The 19,747-nt window shown below is 40.0% G+C and overlaps 2 protein-coding genes across 4 annotated transcripts; both read left to right on the forward strand.

Annotated features, from left to right (window-relative positions):
* Positions 1–123: 123 nt before the first annotated feature.
* Positions 124–6,217, forward strand: LOC120710196. The gene is made up of 5 exons (XM_039995849.1): positions 124–154; positions 3,276–3,341; positions 3,424–3,501; positions 3,589–3,792; positions 4,201–6,217. Exons 1-5 carry the CDS (start codon positions 124–126, stop codon positions 6,192–6,194), a joined length of 2,373 nt encoding a protein of 790 aa, XP_039851783.1. The 3' UTR covers positions 6,195–6,217.
* A 2,428-nt stretch (positions 6,218–8,645) lies between these two features.
* On the forward strand, positions 8,646–19,739 carry LOC120708222 (alpha-mannosidase I MNS4-like). 3 transcript variants are annotated; one of them, XM_039993349.1, is made up of 17 exons: positions 8,647–8,853; positions 9,683–9,802; positions 9,900–9,992; positions 11,518–11,604; positions 12,218–12,308; positions 12,809–12,864; positions 13,274–13,346; positions 14,073–14,182; positions 14,559–14,609; positions 15,232–15,320; positions 15,803–15,884; positions 15,970–16,083; positions 16,331–16,410; positions 17,140–17,275; positions 17,930–18,000; positions 18,092–18,326; positions 18,899–19,739. In XM_039993349.1, exons 1-17 carry the CDS (start codon positions 8,713–8,715, stop codon positions 19,292–19,294), a joined length of 2,025 nt encoding a protein of 674 aa, XP_039849283.1. In that variant the 5' UTR covers positions 8,647–8,712; the 3' UTR covers positions 19,295–19,739. The 3 variants fall into 3 exon arrangements, with proteins under 3 accessions (XP_039849284.1, XP_039849283.1, XP_039849285.1); XM_039993350.1 differs by lacking the exon at positions 11,518–11,604 and having other exon boundaries at positions 8,646–8,853; XM_039993351.1 differs by lacking the exon at positions 9,683–9,802.
* Positions 19,740–19,747: the final 8 nt, after the last annotated feature.

Below are 19,747 nucleotides of genomic sequence, written 5' to 3' on the forward strand. Positions count from 1 at the left end.
ACAGATCCCGGATCAGATTCCACCACCTATGGCATGATTGGTTGTATTTCCTTGGGCAAGCTTGGAGTCTTCTTGTACTTCCCTCTGTTTGGTTTGCCCGCTGCTGGATGCGTTTGGGGGCACATGGCCTCATTGATGCAGAAGCACTGTTCAGGTCTGGCTGACAAGAAACACGCCGTCTCGTTCCTTAGCCTTGCGAGCTAAGTGCACGCCAAACAACGTTCGATCGAACGGCAATCGATCGAGAAGATGCGGTCGGTAGCCGTAAGATGCGTCAGCTAGCACCTCGGCGGCCGGCCGGCCGGCCAGGCCGGCGTGCGTACAGCCTACTGGCTGATCCACGGCGCCATTGCATGCGCAAAGCCATCTCGGAGGAGCGCGCGCATCACATGCGAGCACGCGCGCGTGCCGTGGTTCATGTGCGCGCATGCATGTATCTACCCGTGGTCCACCCTATTCCTAACGGCAAAACGTACCCATTGGCACTACAAAATTAATGCTTTTGAGCAAATGTAATCAAAGTGAATATCGCGCTGCGAAGGATATAGTTTCGCAAACAGTCACTGACAAGTAGGTTCCTACTCAGCGGTGAAATGTGGAGGGACTACCTGTCAGTGACTGTTTATATGAGTTTGCAGTGTTGCAACGTAAACTATGATAGTTTTAAAGAGAAAATTATTCATAAAGCATAGTCAAACAGATCTAGCTAGCAATGTACGAGGCTCGTTGGGACCAAAACTAAAGAGAAAAAGAAAACCCTATCTTACTTATCAGCATGGATGTGGTCTCAACCATTGACAACATCGAGCTTCAAAAATGTTGGTGGTCCTGGTCTACCACGCGTCGCTAGTGCGCCGCATGATCTGCCGGCACGCAGGCATGGGGGCTGTCCGTAAACCAGTAACCAATGCCCTCCCAGGATTGCGCCCAAAAGCAACTTGATATTTGTATAATATCATTCTTGTAAAGTCAGTTATATATACGCGGTTTAGCGTGAAGTCAAAAACGACATGGGACAAAGCTTTTGATCGGACAAACATCGTGGCACTCGACAGTCCTCGCACTACTCTATCCATTTCAAGATATAATGCGTACTCCAATAAAAAAAGCTAGATTCTTAATTTTTGACTAACTATTAATCAAATTTATGAACATATTTATAGTATACAAAATATGAATCCTTAAATCTAACTTTCAAATATATTTGGACAAGATTTGGTTTAATGCCGATTGAACACAAATTACAAGAGAAAACTAATGGTCAAAGCATACTTCGAAAGACTTTCTTATATAAAGAGATGCACGGGTAGATGTTAGGGCTCATATATAATCACAATTTTTCTTGTCTTGATTTAGGTGAAAATATAGAGATTTCTTAGGCAAATTAAAGACATTATAGTGTCTTAAAAAAATCAAAGACTTGCATTGTAAAATAGTAATTCACATTGCTGCACTGTTTAAGCATTTCTAACTTCTAGTTATGGTGAATGACAGGTTATCTGTTGACCATTGAATATATAGGCCGGATGTTTGGTATGATCCATCCAAACATGCCCTAATGTAAAAGCCATGGTGCATGGTTATATGAGTGAGGATATTCCCTTCTCACGGTTAACTCGTAGATACACGCCTCGTCACCTTATATTCACCCAAGAGAGATAATGTTAACGATATATATCTTGGACAACAAATGCTGAAAATATCCATGAATACTGCCCATACCATGTGCCACTGCGGATGAGACCCCACACACATTGCCTATGTGGAATTGTGGATCAGTAGGCTTGCGCATGAGCAGCATGTTCCTCAGGCTAAGTTTTCATACCCTGGCTCGTTCAAGAAGGGTCTTAGTTTGACTGGCAATTTTGTGAGTATATATTATTTAAATAAAGAGTTACATACATGCTATGAAATAGTTTTTCACGACGAATCTAATAACAACATGGACCATAGCTATTCAGTATTCACAAAGAAAACGCATGAATCATGCCTTGTCACTCAAAGAGAAAAAAATAATACCTCAAAGAGAAAATATTTGCAACTGGAGGGAGATCGAGTACGTGCCTTTGTGGCATTCCATATGATCGAATTGCAGATTCACCAAGTTAGCATCACGGAAAGTTTAAGTTTTAACCAATCCTCAGGAAGAAAAGAAATGTTCAAACAAGCTGCTTGCTTATTATCTATCTACGGCCACTAGGCTAGATTGAGCTGGCGATAGCAATCATAAACGTCACAATTTCTTATGAAGGCATTAGGTGGAAAACAACTTCCACCCTGTAGTACGAAGGGGAGCAGCACCAGGAGGGCCTGTGGAAGTCCGTGAAGCAGGCCAGCAGCAGAAAGGGAAGTGTAGGCCATGATTACACCAAAAAATAACATCATGTCCCCCTCCAACTCAACTCGATCCAGCTTTAGAGCCAAACAAGCCATGATAATGCTTCCACAAATTAAATCCCTGAGACAGGGAACATGACTTGGGAGGAACCAAATGTGCCCACAAAGCATACTTGAACCATTAAACCTGCGCCGAAAGTTTGATTGGTTGAAATGGTCTAGCTCACGCTCATCAAATTCTGTCAAAAGGCAAAGCTTAGCTGCTTAGGATCACTGTTCTTAATACATGATGTGTTTACCAAGTCCTCACATATTTAGTACAATCTCTTGGTGCTTCCTGTAAAAGGGTCCATGTCCTGCATCACGTACTGATACTTCAGTAACTTAAATCTTCTCCAGGCACATCAATTTGCGACAGGCTGATAACAGGCTGAAAGAAGAATAAAATAAATTGCATGTTCCCAATGTAAGCAACATGTCCTTAGTTCAGCAAAAAGCATACATCCATCCTGTTAAATCATGCTCCCAACATTACTAATCCTTTGTGATTAAAGGGTTCAGCTTTCCTGCTGAATTTCAGTAGACCCCTATTCTAAACAAACTGAGTCATGTTGATGAATGATGCGATCATAATTCAATCAGATCACCAGCTTTACTTTAGTTAACTTTTCAAAAAAAAAATCAAGAGGAAATAGCGACCCACAAAGCTAGTGTTTCTTATATTGAGCTCCCTGCACTGCAAATACTACAAGGCTCACAGACAACAATATGCTGTCTTCTTGTGCTCTTTCTAGCTAATCTTGAAGTGTCTGCCATTAATCCATCGTGGTCTGCGGTGTTCGCTTGCACATCCCCTTGTCTTTCATATCCGATATTTTTTGTTCCAGGTTGGGCTTGAGCTAACTAAAATGCTGTTCTGGTTGCTCATTGTATTTCAGAACTTGAGCTGCGAAGTGTAGCAGGCAGTGAGATCATGGGAAACAACAATGTCACTGGACAACAAGGTATGAATTTTGCTGAATATTATCTGCTATCTACCAATGATGTTTCAGTGTTTCAATAATTATATTCTTTTCGAAATTTTAGTGTCAGAAGAGACCGTTAACAGAGTTGACAAAACCATTGAACCTCCACATGGTTCACCTGCACTCAACAGCACGAACAGTGAAACAAGTATGGCTAGTGGTATACTAATTTAGGCAAAAAAAATTCAGCATAATGAATTTTCGCTGATCTTCTTGTGTATGCCAGATAATGAGAAGCATGACACTGAGGATGTCAACTTGTCAAAGTCCTCAAAGGACCCCATCACTACCAATGCTGAAGATAAGCAGGTGGCTTCGGATCAAAATAGTTCATCAGATAAGATTGAAGCCTTAGATGAGAAGACCAGGGGCTCAATTCAGGATATTGCATCAACACAAGAAGGTGATCAGAGTAGTAACTTACTAAAAGGTTAGCTCAGTTCTTCAATTCAGCTTCTAGCTAGCTTGGTAACTTTACCATATCATTTTTGTTTATTTTCTTTACTTCAGAAAAGTCCTCTCCCTTCCCTAATTAGTAAAGACGCATGGCAATAATAGCAATTTCATAATGTAAGTGGTAAGAATGAAAATAGCCCCCAAAAAAGAGAACGAAAAAAATTAGCAAGATAAATACAGAGATTCCAAAATAATACAAATATGCTCCAATTAGGCAGCTACGCCCCTTAATATGTCATCTTCAACAGACAACTATGCTTTAGTGGATAAACTTCAGAATATAAATTGATGACTATTCACTAAAATAAAAGAACAATTACTGCTTTTAGTTTCCCTGTATCTCTGAATAATTCTCTTAACAAAAGCAAGCAATTTGGTGCAGATGAACCATTGAGGAAAGAAGCAACTGAAAGAACCGTATTTTCTACTGAAACAGTTGCTCTTGTCAGCACCACAATTGAAGATGCAGCAAGCAACAAGTACAGCTCAATCTCTAGTGAAAAAACCAGACAACTTATGCATGGGACTAGAAATACAAGTGAAGAAAATATCGAAAGCAACTACAAATCACTATTACAGGAAAATATAGAAGCTTCACAAGAAGATCAGGAAGAAATTAGGAGTCATGAAAATGCAATCATGGTTGGTAATCTAGTTGGTGAAGATACAACTAAAAACTTAGAGCAAGGATACATTGAGAAGAAAAAAGTAGAGGTGGCAATGCAAGGAGAAACTACATCATCAACAGAATCATTTGTCAGCACTTATCTTGATGCTGAAGACTCTGAGATCAAGGAAGTTGTTATAGAAGATAATCCTGAACCTCCACCAGATGTGCATCCATTAAATGGAATAAAAATAGATACATCCAAGAATGACAATATACAAACACAAATACCACATGACAAGGAAGAAATCAGCGAAATTAGCAAAACTGCAACAGTAAAGATTATGATTGAAAGTGATGAGGCACTTGAGGATGTTAAGCATATCCATGGATTGGGAGATCAGGATGAAGATAGTACAGAATGTACATCATGTGATAATCTCTACTATGGTGAGGTTGTTGCAAAGTGTCAGCCATCTTTAAGAAATCCAATTGCTATTAATGACCAAGAATTGAGAAATGAACAAAATGTGAGGATAGTTACCTCAAGACAGATTTCAGGCTCTATGATTGCAAAAGCGGACCATACTGGCATAGAAACATTACACAAGGAACAAGGAATTGTTGAGAAAACTGTCGCAGTTTGGAATCTAGAAGATAATTTTGCAGCAGAGAAGGAACCTGAGAAATATGATGGTGACTTGGTCAATATTGCTGAGGCTACTGGAAAGGATTTTACAGGCTTGCACTCATCTTCATTAGATTGTCATCTTATTGTGAATGAAGTGCTACAAAGAGAAGTCAATGGAGTAAATGGAATAGTGGAATTTGATAAAGAGACAGTAAAGGAAATTTTAGAAGAAGATGATAAGGTAAATACTGCAGAAGAATTAGGTCTCCATGTTGATGCCCATGTAGTGGCGAATGAGGGAGGAGACTCACCCAATTTACCTATGACCACACCATCAACTCCTCTTGAACTACTAGAAGATATTGACAAGGCGATATACATAACTAGAGATACACAAGAAACTATGACCAGGTCACAAGGTGACCAGTCTCAACGGATACTGCTTGAAGAATGTGAAGTTCTGAAACTTGAGAATGGTGAAATTCTTAGCAATTGTGTGCAGTTGTTGGGAAACAGTTCGAATGTAGGCATAATCTCTACTGATGGTATCAACCATGTGAAAGTAGGTATGAACAGTACAGCCTCAGATTTTACCTTTGAAGCCAACCACAAGGAAGTCACAGGAAGCACTGCAGCCACTGGCTTTATTGCTGAATGCAATCAGGCCGAAGTCACAGCAACTATTGACATGGTTACCGAGGAACAATATCCTCCTCGAACATCAACTCCAGGGAGAGAAGTCAATGAAGAGATACCATTACTTCAGGCAGCACAAAATATAGATTTTTTCACTTCTACTAAACAACGTAGCCAAGTAGACGTGGAAATACCCATGACTGACATTGCTGTTATGCAACTCAAAGTTGAAGCCAAGGAAGAATCTGAGAAGAGCCCACTGTTAAGCCCCAGGGAAACATCAGGAGGAGACTTTAGAATACCAAATCATTCTGCAAGAAACAAGAAACCATTTCAGAGCTTACTAACAGAAGGCAAAGTTGGTATGTGGTCTCCATTGAAGGAATCAGAATCGAGCCCAAAGAGTACTGCCATGACTAGTTCACCAAGAAGCAATGAAAAGCAGAAGCCAAGATCCTCTCTTTTTACTAGTTGCATGTGTTGTGCCACTGCTACGAACTGATGTATGGCTCCATGTGTGAGTTTTTTATTTCCTTGATTCTTCAGTGTTTGGTTGACTGTTTTGCACTATGCTTTGATGATTGAGTTGGTCTAGTGAAAAACATACCATGGTTCCCAAGATGTAAATTTTGATAAATCACAATTTGTACTCACATATCCTAAATTTCAGTTGCCTGAAATATAGGAAGGATTTCAGGCGACGGGTTCAGCATGGGGCTGTTGTTCGTTTGGGCCATGGGCGCTGCCGGTGAGGTTCATTTGTTGCCGGCTTAGAGGGGAACGCGGGGAGCAGGCTGGCCCGGCGGAGACGACGGGTGCCTGGCCTGGGTGGCTGGGTGGGGCGGGGCGGCCGCGGCGGCGAGGGCACCGTTGGCGCGGGTAGTTGGGAGACAATCGGTGGGCGGGTCACGTGCGGGGGCACACGGCAGCGACGACATCGCTGAAGCCTGAAGATGATTTAGCGTGGTGGGGGCGGCGGTTGCGGGCGCGGTGGCGGGAAGCCGCCGCCCGCCGCGGATGGACGGATCAGGGTGGGAGGCGGGGGCGACTGGGCGAGCATGCCCTGTATATTGGTCCGTATCTGTACAAGAAAACCATTGGAACGGGAGGTAGAAGAACACCAGGAGCCATTGGATTGAAGATCTATGTTCCACGTGCATTGCAGATTTTGTGATTTTTCAGGCATGTAATTTTTAGCACCATGGATTCGGCGCGGTATCTATTCATTGGGCGCGAGGTTTTTTTTTTATGCGTGCTGTCGCGGAAGGCCCAGCCGCAGCACTACTGGAGCTCCGCGCTCGGAGCAAGCCTAATAATATATTCAATTGTTGATAGTAAGAATTTTTATAGTCTATTTCTCAACTCACTAGACAAAGCTCGCAGTTTTTCTTCTCTCTCCTTTATCTTAGCATTTAATTTTCTTACAGCCTGTTATAATACTTGCTCCTAGGTGCTGTTTGTTTCCTGAGATTTTTTTAAGTTCCTGTCGTATCAAAAAAAATCTTACTATTTTGGAGTATCAAATAAAATCTGTTTATAAATTTTTTTTGACAGCTGAGTGCTAATTCGTGAGACAAATCTAATGAGCCTAATTAATCCATAATTTGGTATAGTGATGCTACAGTAACCATCCGCTAATCATGAATTAATATACCTCATTAGATTCGTCTCGCAGTTTAGCCATAGGATTATGCAGTTAGTTTTATAATTAATTTTTATTTAATACTTCTAAATATTAAAATTCTCTTTGATGTGATATAGATTAAAATTTAGCCCCTTGAAACCAAACAATTCCTTCGGGATTTGGGGTTGTTGGGATTGAGGTCGGGATCATCGGATTTCAAGGCGTAGAGGGTTGCCTGGGGCATTAGCCCTGTGGTGGGTCGGGCAATGCAGCGGGGGTGTTGCCCGCCTGGGCGGCGAGGGATGGTGGCCGTCGGCCGAGCAGGGATGGTGGTAGGAGAGGTGAGAGCGTGATCATTAGTGACGGCGCCGGAGCAGGGAGAGACGGGTGGGGGAGGAGATTTTTCCTTCTACGATACGTTCCTTTTGTTGCTCGCGTTATGAATAGACAGTCTTTGGATTCCAACCATATAAACATAGATCTAAAGAGTTATCTAAGTTAATATATCATCTATGTACTCCCGCCATCCAAAAAAAATATAAATCTCGCTTCTCGAGAAGTCAAACCATTTTAATTTTAATCAAATTTATTCAAAAAGTTATAAAAATTTATTATATGATTAATCTAAAAATATTTATGTTGTAACACAAATATTAATAGTGTTTTGTATAAATTCGGTCAAATTTGAAATAGTTTGACTCCTCGAGAAGTGAGAATTATATTCTTTTTTGGGACGGAGGAAGTACTGCACATAATGTATAGCATTTTAGTATCGAATGAATACTTAATAATTGTTCATCGTTTGGGATAACTTGTTATTCTTTGCCTTGGAGTATGAGGTCAATATAACCCACTTATCTCCTTATTTTGTCTTTTTTTTCTTTTTTTTAAAAAATTCACTATGTTCGCCGTATTTTTCTCTCACACCAAATCAGTACTAGCTAGCAGCCACCAATACTTTTCTCTCACAGTAAATCAGCACTAGCTACCAGCCATAGCACAACGAACGGAGTAAATATTTCTAAAACTTTGCCATGGTGTATCGAGCATGTTCGTTGTAGCGCGATAATCAAAAGCAGGTGGTTCATTTCATAGTTCAGAATAATTACCTAATACTCTCTTAAAAACTAAAAATGATAGACCCAAAGAGTAAACTCTTTCAAGAGAAAATTCAAAAGCATGCCGAACTAGTCGCTCGAGAGATGTGGAGTTGTATTTTTTTTTTTTTGGCAAGGCGATGTGGAGTAGTACTTGTGTACTGACATACTGACCTCGATCGGTAGTTCGGTACCGTAGCTCCAGTCTTCCAGAAAGACAGCGTCCCTATCCTCTCTTTCTCACACACGTCCCTCCTCCCGCCTCGGGCCCGCCCGTCCCCAGGCTCGACTCGAACACGATGCAGCCGATGCGGCGGCGGCAACGAGGCTTCCCGCTGCTCTGCCTCTCAGCCGCCCTCCTCGCTGCCGCCGCTCTTCTCCCCGGCGCTGCCGTCGCCGAGGGCGTCACTCCCTCCGAGGCGCGCCGGCTCCGCGACGAGGTACGGCCCGCCCCTCAGATCCACCCCTCCTAACTCCTGTACCCGTTGCCAGTCCCGTAGGTCGTAGCTCCGCGCGAAGCTTGAGGCGCGACAAGTGTGGTGTTGGATTTTAAGGGCGCAGCAGGTGGTAGTCTGCTTGCTTGGCGAGCTGATTCTGTGGTTCGGTGGGTGATTGGGCGGATTGTTCAGCTTGCTTAGATTGATGGTCTGTTAATGCCTGATTTGAGCTGATTAAGATGGCAGTTTTGTTGTTCTGTTAGTGCACATTTGCTTCGGCTCATGCTTATAGCTGGTGATTTTACCTATTGTCTTGAATGGTTCTACTTGATCGTTAGGTTATGCCTGTAGGTGTGTGAGGTTGTACATGTTTCAGTTCAGGTTTAGTTGAGTACGTCTGCTAGTTACCATGTATCAGTACTGGATGTGACATGTCTGAGTCACAATGGCTGGCCTAGCAATTAAGGTTAGGCAACCATAGAAGAGATACTGTGTGGAGCTTGAAAGCTGAGTTGGCTGGGTTGAACCCAAACTACAACTCAATTTCCACGCAGTGCAGCTGAGGCCAGTACAGTTCTCTGAGATGAGTTCTCCAGGGAATTACCTATACGGCTATACGTCAATCTTCCATATCCACTCTTTTATGACAGCACGAGTTAACTTGGCAACTGATCATATCTGCAATCTTGTCTTGGATGACTCGTACTAACAAGAATGCCTTTCTGAGCTTCGGGATTGCATGAGAACAAGCCAGCCTTGTTATTGAGGCCCTACTATATAGGGAGTTTTACTTGCTTAAATACTGGCTCAAAAAATGGTATCTTTCATGTAGGTGAAAGATATGTTCTATCATGCATTTGATGGGTACATGAAGTATGCATTCCCACTCGATGAACTACGACCCTTAAGTTGCCAAGGTGAAGACTCCCTTGGTGGTTATGCACTTACTCTAGTAAGAAACTAAGAAATTGGTCATTAATGCATATTTCATGCTGTCTATCGCCATCATAGACCTGTCATCATTCATGAACATTTATTTCATTGAACAGATTGACTCTTTGGATACCTTGGCTTTACTGGGTGATAAGGAGAAATTTGGTGCTGCTGTGGAGTGGGTTGGTAAGAATGTCCGCTTTGATATTGTAAGTAAACATGTGAACCATTAAATGAATTTGGTTTTACTAGCCACAGATTCTCAGCGAATATTCACTATAATGAAGTAATTGCTATTTCATTTGTTGATTCTTGAGTTTGCATACCTGGAAGAGTATAGATGCTAAGTTAAAAATTATGCATCCATTAAATAGAAAGAATGCAGTCATGCTAGTTTCTGATTGGCAGCGAGATTGTTGATTAGCTGATAAAACATCATTACTTATGTGAGCATATGATGTAATTATGTCATTCACAACGGTGAATTGAAACCTAATTTCCAAAATCTGTGTATATTAAAACACAACTCCTAAAATACATCTGCCTGAATTTTCAAAAGATTTCAGGCAACGGACAGTTGCTGGTCTGCTCGGAGGGTTGGGGTGGGGGGTCTCCGTTGGTGCAGTCCGGGTTTTAAAATGGAATTGGGTGGGGGGAGGGAGGCCAGGCGGAGGTGGTGGTTGCTGAGGTGGAGGGAGAGGTGGCTGGTGGCAATGCTGGCCGTCGGCAGTGGAGGAGTGGTGATGGGTCAGGGACCAGGTGGGGGCTCAAGGCTGAGGAAGGTTAGTGCGGCGGGGGCAAAGGTGCCAGACGCGGTGGTTGGGAGGTCAGTGGGAGGCGGGGGTGAACATCGCAGCTCGTCTCGCGGTAGCTGAAGCAGCCGGAGACCGGAGGTTGAAGATGAATGTTGTATGTCCAATCTAGATCCAACGGTCACCTAAAGATACAAAAAAATAACGGGCATGTCATAAATAACAGGTCCCGTATTAAGACCTTTGCAACTGCAGTTACTCTATTGTTGCGATTTTTAGCCAAATACTACCTTAATTCTCTCATTTGATAGAAAGTACTTCAGGTCATTTTCACTATCTCCTATAGATGCTCAAGGAAAACTATAGCCTAAGCCTATAGATTTGATGGTTCATATCCTTGCATTTAAGAACTCACAGACTGTTGGATTAACGAAATGCTAAATTGGGCTGGCTTGCTCTAAAGAGCTATATTTGGCAATTTAGAACACAGTAGCATAATAGTGCACATTTCTGAAAGAATTTACTTGTAACTTACTTAGGCGAGTCATGATGATTACATCTGTTGCAATGTTAAATTTTCTTTTCGGAAGCTCTTCACTAGTTACCAAATGGTATTCTTGCAAGATACTCTGGCGGCTAATGAACTTATATAAAATTGCTCTGTATGTGTTAACAAATTAGGTAGTACCATGGCATCCATTATTTTCAAGATTGTTTTGTTAACTCCAATTTTCATGTGTTTTTCCTTCTGTTTTGAAACTTCTAGTACCAAGCGTACTTTAATATTTGTTTAAATATTCCATCGTTTATGGTATTTCTACTTCTATGCAATGTAGCTGTTTCACTTGTTTAAATGTCAAGTATATAGGACATAATGCTAGCTTTTGGCTACAACATTTAGCAACCTATAACCTATTAACACCAGTTTTTTGTTTACAGTATATGCTGTTTGAATAATCATGTTTTCTCGCCGTGTATGCAGAATAAAACCGTCTCTGTTTTTGAAACCAACATACGTATCCTTGGGGGTCTGTTATCAGCTCACCTGATTGCCAGTGATTATGCCACTGTATGTCTGTTTTATCCTTTATATTTTTTTTCCTTTGCCCTTAATCTTGCATTACTCATGATCATGAACATCATTTTTTTTTGTATGACACGACATGAGATTTATATTGATATGAACTAAGTATGGAAATGTGTTATTGATACTAGTACTGCTGCGTGATGCGAACTAAATACTGTAGTATGATATTAAAGCATTACTGAAGTTGTGAGCAAAACTGAAGCTAATGTAAGAAGATGATATATAAAAAGAAATGACCATGTGTAGAACTTGTCGCCCTGGCTTTGCCTTAAGAGAAGGGAGTTCTGTACCCTTTAGAGAGGTACTCACATGATTTGGAAGCACCTGGGTTCATAGCCAGGTGGGCAGCCTCTCAACTGGAGGCTCACCAACTGAACTTTTGCTCAGTGATATTGATATGTCAAGATATGTTATCCTAGTGACTGTGGTCTACCTTACCTATTTTATTGGGAATATTGCTTCTTAGGACTGTTTCTTCTTGTTTTCAATCCAGATTAAATGTTCCTTTGTATTAAGAATGCTTCTTGGCCAGATAGATTTTTGAAGTTTGTTATGGTTCAGGTGGTCCAATACTTATTGTTGCTGCTCATGACAGGGTATGAGAATCCAATCTTATGATGATCAGCTACTTCATTTAGCGGCTGACTTAGCTCAGAGGTTGTTGCCCGCATTTGACACTCCTACAGGTTCATTACCTTTTCTATTATTATAATCTTCATGGAATGAGTGGAATCAGACATTTGATGTTCTATTTTTTTTAATGATTTTTGTTATAGAAGGACCATTTCCACTGGTTGGGGATTGTCACTTAATTTAACCCTTTTCCATCATGGCAATACACACTAAAGCTCATACACAACACCGTTAGCTCCTTTATAATTTTTAATACAGAAATATATGGTGAACATTGCTTAGTGATGGAAAGAACTTCGGGATCATCATATTAATTGGTCTCTGCCAAGTTTGCAGACTGAAAAATGGTGCCAAATAGTTATATGGTTATTTTATATTCTCTGTTGTTAATCTGGTTGTTACTTCACTGCTTCAATGAATGCAATTGTTGGAGACATGGTTTATCTGGGAAATATTCCAAATAACTTGAACGAAATACCTTTTTACCTTTTTGACATCATGTTGTCTTCTTAAGTTCCTATATCTTTCTTGACTAGTGTTGTTTCCTTCACAGGTATTCCATTTGGATCTATTAATTTAAAGTATGGAGTTGATGAAAATGAAAGCAAGGCAAGTTTCTTTCTTTCTCCGTTTTGTTGGTTGTAGAGCTTGGCAAACAGAAACAGTTCAGCACACCTATTAATTCTGTTGAACCTTGAATATTGATTTTGGAACCACTAAAAGAACATGAAGGGAGTAGCTGGGTAAGGGAATTTCTAGGCAGCCGTATCTTGGTTATTTTGCAATGAGGCTTAGTGGAGAGAGACAACCACTGCGCCAGGCATACTAAGTGCTGACACCACTATAAGGACATACAACCTGATTTTGAAACATCTATCTTACAGTTTAATTTCCGTTCATTTTTTTCGTAACAAGTACCAGCCTGCCAACCTTGCCTAGTTTTCCATTTGTCCTCAAATGGACATAAACAGTCTTGAATTTCACTGCTGACAGACTGACACTCTGTATGTTACTCCAGATAACATCAACTGCTGGTGGTGGCACTTTGACACTGGAATTTGGCATATTGAGTCGCTTAACTAATAATACTGGTAAGTGTGATATAATTGTGCTCTGTTTTGATGAGTGCACTGATATATTATATTGCACATTTTCTACATGGCTGTGATGTCTACCTTGTACAAGGAATCTAGGACTAATTTCTGTTTTGGTGGTTTATTATGTTGGCCAGTAAGAATGTAGGGTATATTTTATGCAAACTCTTCAAGCATCCCCTAACCCTGAGTGGTATGCTTTTTGATTGTCCTATTTGAATAGTTCATGCTGACTGCTAATTAGCCACGGTTTTGTGCCAGTGTAGACTTAAATGATGCCATTATTAAATAAAATGTATATCTGTGTTCAGAACACTGTTTTAGATGTTTAGAACACAATAATGCATACCAAACAAACCTTTTAAGCTGAAAGTAGGTTGCCATGCTTAACATAATACACTGGTTATGCTTCTTGGTCTGTTCATCTCACACGTCATCTATAATATTTCTTTAGCTCGACAAGTGTTATTGGGCCTCTGAACAGTGATTTTGATTCTGTTATACCATAATTTTTAAGCTTTATTCGATGTCTATAAAGCTCTATCCCCTAGTTTCTTAGAAGTCCTTCCGATGGCTTTTCTTTTTTTTTGGGCGCTGAGGTGCCCTTTGGACTGTTTCCTTGTACAGTTTTCTCTATTTTTAATATATCTTACCACAGTGGGGGTCTCCCCCGCCGTATAGCTTCCCAAAAAAAAATTAAGCTTGCTACTTCTCTGGGTGCAGTTTTTGAGCGAGTTACAAAAAATTCAGTCCGTGGAATATGGTCACGCAGATCAAAACTCAACCTTGTTGGTGCCCATATAAATGTCTTCACTGGTGAATGGACACAGAAGGTATGCTTTTGTCCTCTCAATGATAGTTTGAAAGCAACTGCTAGCATTTTCTTGTTAATAACTTCGTGTATTTCATTGCACCTGGAAAGCCATGCAACATACTGTCAGCAAAAAATGTCATGTTGAGATAATTACCTGCTAGTTCTGTCTATTAAGTTGACATGTAACTGATAACCCCATTGAGATATGTTCATTTTGTTATGGTATAAAATAAATCCCGATTTTCTTCCTGACTGATTGCATGAAAAACTTTACTAATGTCATTGTCATTACATGATACATAAATATATTATTTTTAAAAAAAAATTGCTTTTTCTCTGCAATGCTTAATTTTTTAAGTTGATTTACCATGCTAATGATGTTCTCCTCATTTCAGGATGCTGGAATTGGCACAAGCATTGATTCTTTCTATGAATATCTTCTAAAGGCAAGGAAGGCTACGACCTTTTATTATTCTTGGTGTTCATATTTATTCATTCCAGTACCTGAAATCACATTGTCCTTTCTTTTTTAAACAAAAGCTTTACATATGCAAAGTATTCAAGGTAGACTATATGATAATGTCATACGTTAAGACTAAATATTCTTCAAACTTGTGCAGTATGCTCAAGTAAGTTCATGAGCCTGAGAGTTTCTTTTGTTTTTGCTTAAACCTGGAGGCAATCATTTGTGAGCGGAAGTGCTTGTGTTCTAACTGCAAAAACTGAACTGTAACTGTAAGGACCATTTTGGTCCTGATGCAGCGCAGAAGATGGGCTGGGGTGTTTCCCTGGAACTCTAAAAAAATGACTCCAGGAAGCACAGTGTGCATGAATGCATGATTCTCAGGTTCCTAAGTTAGTTGAACATAGCACGCAAGTTTTAAGGACCCCAACAAAATCTACTCTCAACGATTCCCAGAGTAGATTGTCGAAGTTGTCATTAATCTATATTCTTATACTTTGCTAGTGGATGGACAAAACTAGTCTCATCAACTAGCTGGTTCATTCTTCCTTTTCTTCCACTATCATGCACTTTAACATTTAACTTTGTTTGTCAACACTGAACAGGCATATTTATTGTTTGGAGATGAAGAGTACCTGTATATATTTCAGGAGGCTTACAAGGCTGCCATGCACCATCTCCATCATGATCCTTGGTAAAAATCCTAGTTCCTATTCATTACAGTTAACCTTTCCTTATTTAGAAGTTAGAAAGCAATCCTAGTTACTCATGACTCATGAGCAAGATGATAGGAATCGAATTAATTTCAAAGTTCTTTAATCCTTGACTAAACATTTAAAAATTATGCAATAAAAATCTGGTACTGTTGGATTCACATTTGAAAGTACTTTATTATATGATATATGAATCTTGTGGTCATGAGCAATGTAATATAAAATACAATAATGGTCAAAGCATGGCTTTGAAGACCGCGGTGGTCAAACAACACGTTACATTTTGAAAACTGGGAGTATTTAGTATCTCTAGCACAAAAACTTGTAGGTACATATTTGTGATTATGTTTGTTTAGTCCTTGGTGATTATCAGATAGTTCAGGTCTGCATGTTAGTTCAGATGTTTTGGGTACTCCCCTTTCAATTTTTTTTTTCAAACCAATATTTGAAAATTCCATCCCAGGTATGTGGAGGTCAATATGAATTCTGGTGCTACTGTTTGGCCATTATTCAATAGCCTGCAGGCATTCTGGCCAGGACTTCAGGTTTGGGTTACTTATATTTTAGAAATATTTGTTGTGGCTCTGTTGCACATACTCTAGACAATTGCTTATGCTGCTTAGATTTAAGGTTTTAGCCGGAGATGTTGATCCTGCTATTCGAACACATGATGCCTTCTTCAGCGTTTGGAAAAAGTATGGTTTTACCCCTGAAGGTTTTAATCTTGCTACATCGACTGTCCAGGTAATGAAATAAATTTTGTTCAACCTTGAGGCAAGATTCATCACTCACTTTTGAACTTTGAGCTATCAACCTCAAACTCTCATGTTATACCTAAATACAGAAAAGGGTTGTAGCAAAATTGCATGAATTCCTTGAGGGGTTGATTTGTTTCTTGTTGGCCTATGATAGCTGGGGGCACTAAAGTTAAAGAGCAAAAGACTGACTTATATATACTTGCACTGACTTTGCTGTTTCCAATGTTTCATAGAATGGACAACGCAGCTACCCGCTACGGCCAGAGTTGATTGAAAGCACATATTGGTTGTTCAAGGCTACCAGAGATTATAGGTGTGTCTTTCTTTACAAGGTGAAGATATAATTTATTCTGTTGTATAAGCAATTCATTGTTTTAGTTGCAATTGCCCTTTTTGATAAAAAGAAAAGTAGAGTTGCTTTTGGAGTGCTGTGACTGATGCTTGGGGACCTCTGGCGTAATTTTCTCAAAGACCAAGCAGTAACAGGAAGGGGATAAAGTGCACATAATCATCACATTTGTTATACATTCAACCCAATGTCCACAATATCAATGTCAGTGCAAGATTCACCATTTTTATATATTTTGTTTGGGTTGTTTCTTTGAACCTGGTCAAGTTTGCCTAAACCATTCGATGACAAATTTAATCTGTCATTGTCTACTTATATGATATATCCTACTTGTACTAAGTACAAAACCAAGGTAGTCCTGCAATTGTGCTTACCCAAGGTAAGTCTGCTATGTGGTTGTGTCGAAAGTCATGTCCAATCTAGACAATGTTGATTAATGTCACAGCACTTGCATTGCCAGTTCATGTGGCAATTGCTTCAGTCAATTCTTGTAAACTGAAAACTCCTTGTGTGATTGGTTTAGTAGTATTGGTGTCTGATCCATTTGATTTTCACCTAGAGACCCAAAATATCGATTCATTATTATGAAAAGGTTGCAAGATCCAACACTTTTGACTGTCAAATCGGGATTTGATACTAATTTCATTCAATAATATGGCCTAGCTTTAATGTTTTATCTTTATATTATTGCAGATACATTGATGTTGGAAGGGACATATTAGTAAGCCTTCAATATGGTGCTAGATGCCCTTGTGGCTACTGCCATATATCAGATGTGGAAACCCACAAGCAGGATGATCACATGGAGAGTTTCTTCCTTGCAGAAACGGTGAGCATCTCTACAGAAAATGCTGCTGCTAAATTTTCCTTCGCTGATATGATGCTGGTATGGAACATCCATTGAGGAACTCAGGATCAATTAGATTATATTTTAACAGAACGGCAGTTGTATTAGCCTTAGCATTTTGCACGAAGACGTCAGATGACAATTTAAGTTATTACTAAGCTCCATTTAGTACAAAAATATATCTAGGTGTACATATTGTAGCATAGACCTACTTTTGCCGTTTTATGGTGAACTGCATAAATATACAATTATCATGAGTCAACAGGCCTGCAGCCTAGTGGTTATAGTGCTTTAGTGGCACCACAGCAGCCTGGGTTTGATTCCCACAGGAACAAATTTAAGGCTGGGTAAAAACACCCCTTGCCGCTGCTGTTCCAGTGTCTTTGGTTTCAGAGATATATGTGGCCTGCAAGCGTGTCCTTGGCTGCACCCGGGCAGATATCCTTGTGTGTGTTGGGCCTTCGCAGTGTTTTCTTGGTCCTGCAGCGAGAAAATTCTTCTGCTTGTAATACCCGGGGGTGATCTCCTTCCCCCAGGCCTGAGCTTTTTTATATGATTACCATGAAAAATGTCCTTGATGTTTCCATTTTAAGTTCTGTCCTCTTCTGCTGAAATCTAACTACGAGCTCATTCCAGGTCAAATATCTCTGGCTTCTTTTTGATTTAGCTGTTGGCCCTGACAACATTGTTGAAAATGGACCATATAAGTAAGTATGAATGTATGATACAATGGATTCAGTAAGTTCAATTGTTTATTCAGACTTAGCATTCATACTAAGTGTATAATTGGCTCAACAGGTACATATTTAGTACAGAAGGTCATTTGCTACCTGTTACTCCTGAGATAGCCTTGGCAGATGAGCATTGTTCGTATCTTGGAGCATTCTGTAATGGCAGTGCAGACCGTGGATATGGTACAAGTGCTAGTTCTACTAAGCATAAAAAAGCAAACTATACGCAGTTAGATGATATCCAAACCCCTTCCAGTCACTATTCAGCATCCAACATGTTTGCAACAAGAGGTTACATCAAGGTAATTCTGATGTGTTCCTGATAAACAATTTTTATTTGGTCAGTGCCATCTAAGCGTTGTTGATAGGAATGGGACTATAGTGGATTGTATTGTGTAAAGTTTAAGCTGTTTAAAGAGTCTAGTGATGGGTTCCATGGGACATAAAAGTATAGAACGGTATATATGGCATCCTACATTTAGCAATTATTAATTAGTTGGAGTTACGAAGAGACTAATATGAGTATGTAGTTTTCTGCCTGAATCTGGTGTATATGGCATTCTATGATTAGTAGTTATTAATTAGTTGGGGTTAGGAAGAGATGAATATGATATGACAGCAAGGAGCTCATAGCTTTTCTGTCTCAATCTAGCCATTTGTTTTTTTTGTTACATATAAACAAGAACGCCCTATTTTTTCTGGTTTTGTTCTATATGAATGCCAGTCCTGCTAAGAGGACCTATTTTTCATCACTTAGATCGAATACTGTAAATACTGCACAAAATTGAGAGTGTGTTTCTATGTTTGTATGTTTTCTCCACTAAATTGTGTTTTATTTTTCTTTTCTTCAACCTTATCTTATCCTTTTTGTTAGGGAGTTTGTCCAGGATTGACTCATGCACAGAAGCTTGGGATATCGTATTCTGATGAAGAGGGTAACGTTATAGAGCAGACTTCTGAAAGTCATGAGCATCATGGTGAATCTGCAGTAGAATCTAGCATCCAAGCCCAATCAAGTAATATTATACTGATCTCTCATCCAGTTGCAAGTCAACAGGATGAGGCTTTGGGGAGGTGGTCTGGAACTGGAGATCATGCAGATATTGTGGTAACTTCTGATTCTGATTCTATAACCCTAAGCCATGATAATACTGACGGCTCACTCGGAGTGAACACTGAAGAACTTACCGAGGACACCGAGAGCTCTTCCAAACAGTCGGAAGATGAAGCTATTGCTCAGAATTTGAAGTCGAATGAAGATATCAGCTGACCTTAATTAAGTTCACATAGGGAACAGATTTTTGTCACTTACTGCGGAGCCTTCAGGGTCAAAGCTCGCCCAACGCAGAACAAGTTAGTAAGCAAGCATATTGAGCGTGGTCGATGCGTCAGTACCTGGCCCCTTAACTAGTTGAGATGAGCTGGTGAGGTCGTTGTTGCGTCCGGGACGGTGACCTGCAACCTACGGAATCGATATTTACTTTCAGATATGTTTTTTCTATAGTATGATAACCTAGGGTGAGCATTCACCTTTTTCAAAAAAAAAAATACGGTGAGCATTCACCAATTTGTTCTCTTTTGTGTATTGGTTGCATAGGTTCTCTTGATCAATAACAAATGTAAATTTTTTTGTATAATAGAAGTATATGAACAGAAAGTGCATACATGATGGGCTTTATTGAAGAACAGATTATTACGGCAATTCCAACCGAGCACTGCCAGT

Source organism: Panicum virgatum, chromosome 5K, assembly GCF_016808335.1.
Source record: "Panicum virgatum strain AP13 chromosome 5K, P.virgatum_v5, whole genome shotgun sequence".
In the NCBI taxonomy this organism is placed as follows: Eukaryota; Viridiplantae; Streptophyta; class Magnoliopsida; order Poales; family Poaceae; genus Panicum; species Panicum virgatum.